The 5,000-nt window shown below is 55.1% G+C and overlaps 1 protein-coding gene across 1 annotated transcript in view; it reads right to left on the bottom strand.

Moving 5' to 3' along the window:
* Positions 1–2,030: 2,030 nt before the first annotated feature.
* The window catches only part of RRAS2 (RAS related 2), a 32,801-nt gene continuing 29,831 nt past the window's right edge, over positions 2,031–5,000 (bottom strand). Inside the window, exon 6 of the mRNA XM_069968014.1 lies at positions 2,031–2,631. Within this exon, the coding sequence (XP_069824115.1) occupies positions 2,544–2,631 (88 nt within the window). The 3' untranslated portion in view covers positions 2,031–2,543. The remainder of the gene's footprint in view (positions 2,632–5,000) is intronic.

The raw sequence follows: 5,000 nt of genomic DNA, 5'->3' as shown, positions 1-5,000 counted from the left end.
GCCCCCAGGATGGGTCAGGATGGGCCTCTCCGCCCACTCACCCAGTATAGAAGCCCCCAGGACGGGTCAGGATGGGCCTCTCCGCCCACTCACCCGGTATAGAAGCCCCCAGGACGGGTCAGGATGGGCCTATCCGCCCACTCACCCGGTATAGAAGCCCCCAGGACAGGTTAGGATGGGCCTCTCTGCCCACCCGGCCACTCACCCGGTATAGAAGCCCCCAGGACGGGTCAGGATGGGCCTCTCCGCCCACTCACCCGGTATAGAAGCCCCCAGGACGGGTCAGGATGGGCCTCTCCGCCCACTCACCCGGTATAGAAGCCCCCAGGACGGGTCAGGATGGGCCTCTCCGCCCACTCACCCGGTATAGAAGCCCCCAGGACTGGTTAGGATGGGCCTCTCTGCCCACCTGGCCACTCACCCGGTATAGAAGCCCCCAGGACGGGTCAGGATGGGCCTCTTCGCCCACTCACCCGGTATAGAAGCCCCCAGGACGGGTCAGGATGGGCCTCTCCGCCCACTCACCCGGTATAGAAGCCCCCAGGACGGGCCTCTCCGCCCACTCACCTGGTATAGAAGCCCCCAGGACGGGTCAGGATGGGCCTCTCCGCCCACTCACCCGGTATAGAAGCCCCCAGGACGGGTCAGGATGGGCCTCTCCGCCCACTCACCCGGTATAGAAGCCCCCAGGACGGGTCAGGATGGGCTTCTCCGCCCACTCACCCGATATAGAAGCCCCTAGGATGGGTCAGGATGGGCCTCTCCGCCCACTCACCCGGTATAGAAGCCCCCAGGACGGGTCAGGATGGGCCTCTCCGCCCACTCACCCGGTATAGAAGCCCCCAGGACGGGTCAGGATGGGCCTCTCCGCCCACTCACCCGGTATAGAAGCCCCCAGGATGGGTCAGGATGGGCCTCTCCGCCCACTCACCCGGTATAGAAGCCCCCAGGTCCCGGTGCAGATCAGCAGGTGACTCATTTTTCCCTCATTTGTTAATTACTGATAAACAAACGCTGCAGCTGTTACCAATTGGCCCCTGGGGCCCCGGTGCAGGTGACGGCTGAGGACGCAGATCTCTCACCTCTAATTATAGAAGAAGGAGATTTTGTCACCACAATCATCCAGGAAGAGAGAACCTCCAGCACCTTCCGCCCAGAGCCAGGCCGGCTGGAGGGGCTCGACAAAGTCCTGGGGCACCCCCACTTTAGTCCCCCCCTTTCCTGAGGAGCCCCCTTAAAGGGGTTCTCTAGCATTAGAAAATCATGGCCGCTTTCTTCCAGAGACAGCACCGCTCTCTGCTCCAGGTCAGGTATTGTTTGCAATTAAGCTCCATTCACTTCAATGGAACCGAGTTGCAGAACCTGCACCCAACCTGGAGACAAGAGCGGTGCTGTCTCTGGGAGAAAGCAGCCATGATTTTCTAACGCTGGAGAACCCCTTTAAGACAATCATCATGAGTGTACAGGACGCTCCCCAGCCTCCGAGGACCCTCAGCCTTTCCATCTGCTTCCACTCTCACCATCTCTGCTTGTAGTCAGTGAATGGGGAACATATGGTTGTATATAGACTGATACATAGCAGCAAACCCTCAGCTGTCAGGACTAAATCTTATAGTCATCACCATACTGACATATAAGAGATGACCGTCTGTGTGAGAAGAAAGAGTCTAGTGCCACCTGGTGGAGGAGCAGGGCATGCTGGGGGATGGTGCCTGGCGATGGGTTTAGGAAGAGCGCCAGGCCTGTCATAGTGGACATGTCTGGTATTACAGCTCACTACCTGAACTCTTTATTTGCTGACGGCATTGATCTGCGCTGTCACCGCCATCGAGCGTCCTATAGAAAACAACAGTCACATGACTCCCGCTCTACATTTCCAATATCTGGTCACAAGGTTTAACAGGAGCGATGGCGGTGTAAACAAATCACTAGGAAAATTGTGGACATCCCCTTTAAGCTTTACTTGCAGCAGACTGTACTGGCCCTTTAAGCGCAGGAAGAGAATTGGGCGGCACTGCGCCACTCCGGCATTTAAACCAATAACCTTTATTATGATTAGAATTTGGCAACGGTTAAAGACGCTCCCCGCCGGCGTAAGACGCCATATGCACGCTCATCTCTCCAGGGTCAGAGTTCAGCTCAGGCACTTAGTTGCTTGGCAACCAGCCGGGCACGGGGCGAGTGAGTCCTCAGTACTTGGCTTACAGACGGCTGCTACATGATGGCGGCGTGGCGCAGATCATGTGACCCCACGCACCACTCTCTGTGTCAGCACCGCTTCATAACTTATAGACTGCGGCCGCCATCTTGGAAGGAAAGGACACTTAAAGAAAAAAAGAAAATATCACCAGGGTGGCCAATAGGGGTGGAGGGGGAGGGGCTGAGGATTGGGGAGACCTGCTCGCTCCTGGCTGGGGGCGGGGCTTCGAGGGACTGTCCTGCATCCAGGGTCTGGTGGGCTAAGGCCATCCTGGTGACATGTACTGAGATAGAGGGAACGCTGCTCCTACAGCACGCCAAGTGTCAGCCGCGGGCAGCCGCCTCTAGGAGATGACGCAGTGACAGCCCTTCTTGTCCTTCTCCTTCCGGGTGGGCTCTGGAGACGGGGGGCACTCCTGCTCCTGGAACTTCCTGCGGACACAGAGAAGGATGATGGAATCGTGCTCATCATCCATCACACACACACACACAGGTCCATCACACACACACACACACAGGTCCATCACACACACACACAGGTCCATCACACACACACACACACAGGTCCATCACACACACACACACACACAGGTCCATCACACACACACAGGTCCATCACACACACACAGGTCCATCACACACACACACACACACACACACAGGTCCATCACACACACACACACACACACACAGGTCCATCACACACACACACACACACACACACACAGGTCCATCACACACACACACACACACACACACACACACAGGTCCATCACACACACACACACACACACACACACAGGTCCATCACACACACACACACACACACAGGTCCATCACACACACACACACACACACACACACACACACACACACACACACACAGGTCCATCACACACACACAGGTCCATCACACACACACAGGTCCATCACACACACACACACACACACAGGTCCATCACACACACACACAGGTCCATCACACACACACACACACACAGGTCCATCACACACACACACACAGGTCCATCACACACACACACAGGTCCATCACACACACACACACACACACAGGTCCATCACACACACACACACACACACAGGTCCATCACACACACACACACACACACAGGTCCATCACACACACACACACACAGGTCCATCACACACACACACACACACAGGTCCATCACACACACACACACACACACACAGAGGTCCATCACACACACACACACACACACACACAGGTCCATCACACACACACACACAGGTCCATCACACACACACACACACACACAGGTCCATCACACACACACACACACACACACAGGTCCATCACACACACACACACACACACACACAGGTCCATCACACACACACACACACACACAGGTCCATCACACACACACACACACACACAGGTCCATCACACACACACACACACACACAGGTCCATCACACACACACAGGTCCATCACACACACACACACACACACACACACAGGTCCATCACACACACACACACACACACACACACACGTCCATCACACACACACACAGGTCCATCACACACACACACACAGGTCCATCACACACACACACACACACACAGGTCCATCACACACACACACACACAGGTCCATCACACACACACACACACACAGGTCCATCACACACACACACACACACAGGTCCATCACACACACACAGGTCCATCACACACACACACACACACACACAGGTCCATCTCACACACACACACAGGTCCATCACACACACAGGTCCATCACACACACACACACACACACAGGTCCATCACACACACGTCCATCACACACACACACAGGTCCAACACACACACACACACACACACAGGTCCATCACACACACACACACAGGTCCATCACACACACACACACACACACACAGGTCCATCACACACACACACACAGGTCCATCACACACACACACACAGGTCCATCACACACACACACAGGTCCATCACACACACACACACACACACACACACAGGTCCATCACACACACACACACACACACAGGTCCATCACACACACACAGGTCCATCACACACACACACACACAGGTCCATCACACACACACACACAGGTCCATCACACACACACACACAGGTCCATCACACACACACAGGTCCATCACACACACACACAGGTCCATCACACACACACACAGGTCCATCACACACACACACAGGTCCATCACACACACACACAGGTCCATCACACACACACACACACAGGTCCATCACACACACAGGTCCATCACACAAACAGGTCCATCACACACACACACACACACACACACACAGGTCCATCACACACACACACACAGGTCCATCACACACACACACACAGGTCCATCACACACACAGGTCCATCACACACACACACAGGTCCATCACACACACACACAGGTCCATCACACACACACACAGGTCCATCACACACACACACAGGTCCATCACACACACACACAGGTCCATCACACACACACACAGGTCCATCACACACACACACACAGGTCCATCACACACACAGGTCCATCACACACACAGGTCCATCACACACACAGGTCCATCACACACACACACACAGGTCCATCACACACACAGGTCCATCACACACACAGGTCCATCACACACACACACAAGTCCATCACACACACACAGGTCCATCACACACACACACACAGGTCCATCACACACACACACACAGGTCCATCACACACACACACACACAGGTCCATCACACACACACACA

The sequence above is a fragment of the Dendropsophus ebraccatus genome, chromosome 4, assembly GCF_027789765.1.
Source record: "Dendropsophus ebraccatus isolate aDenEbr1 chromosome 4, aDenEbr1.pat, whole genome shotgun sequence".
Taxonomy (NCBI): domain Eukaryota; kingdom Metazoa; phylum Chordata; class Amphibia; order Anura; family Hylidae; genus Dendropsophus; species Dendropsophus ebraccatus.
The sequence above is the reverse complement of the archived record's forward strand: the minus strand, read 5'-3'. Positions and strand labels throughout refer to the sequence as shown.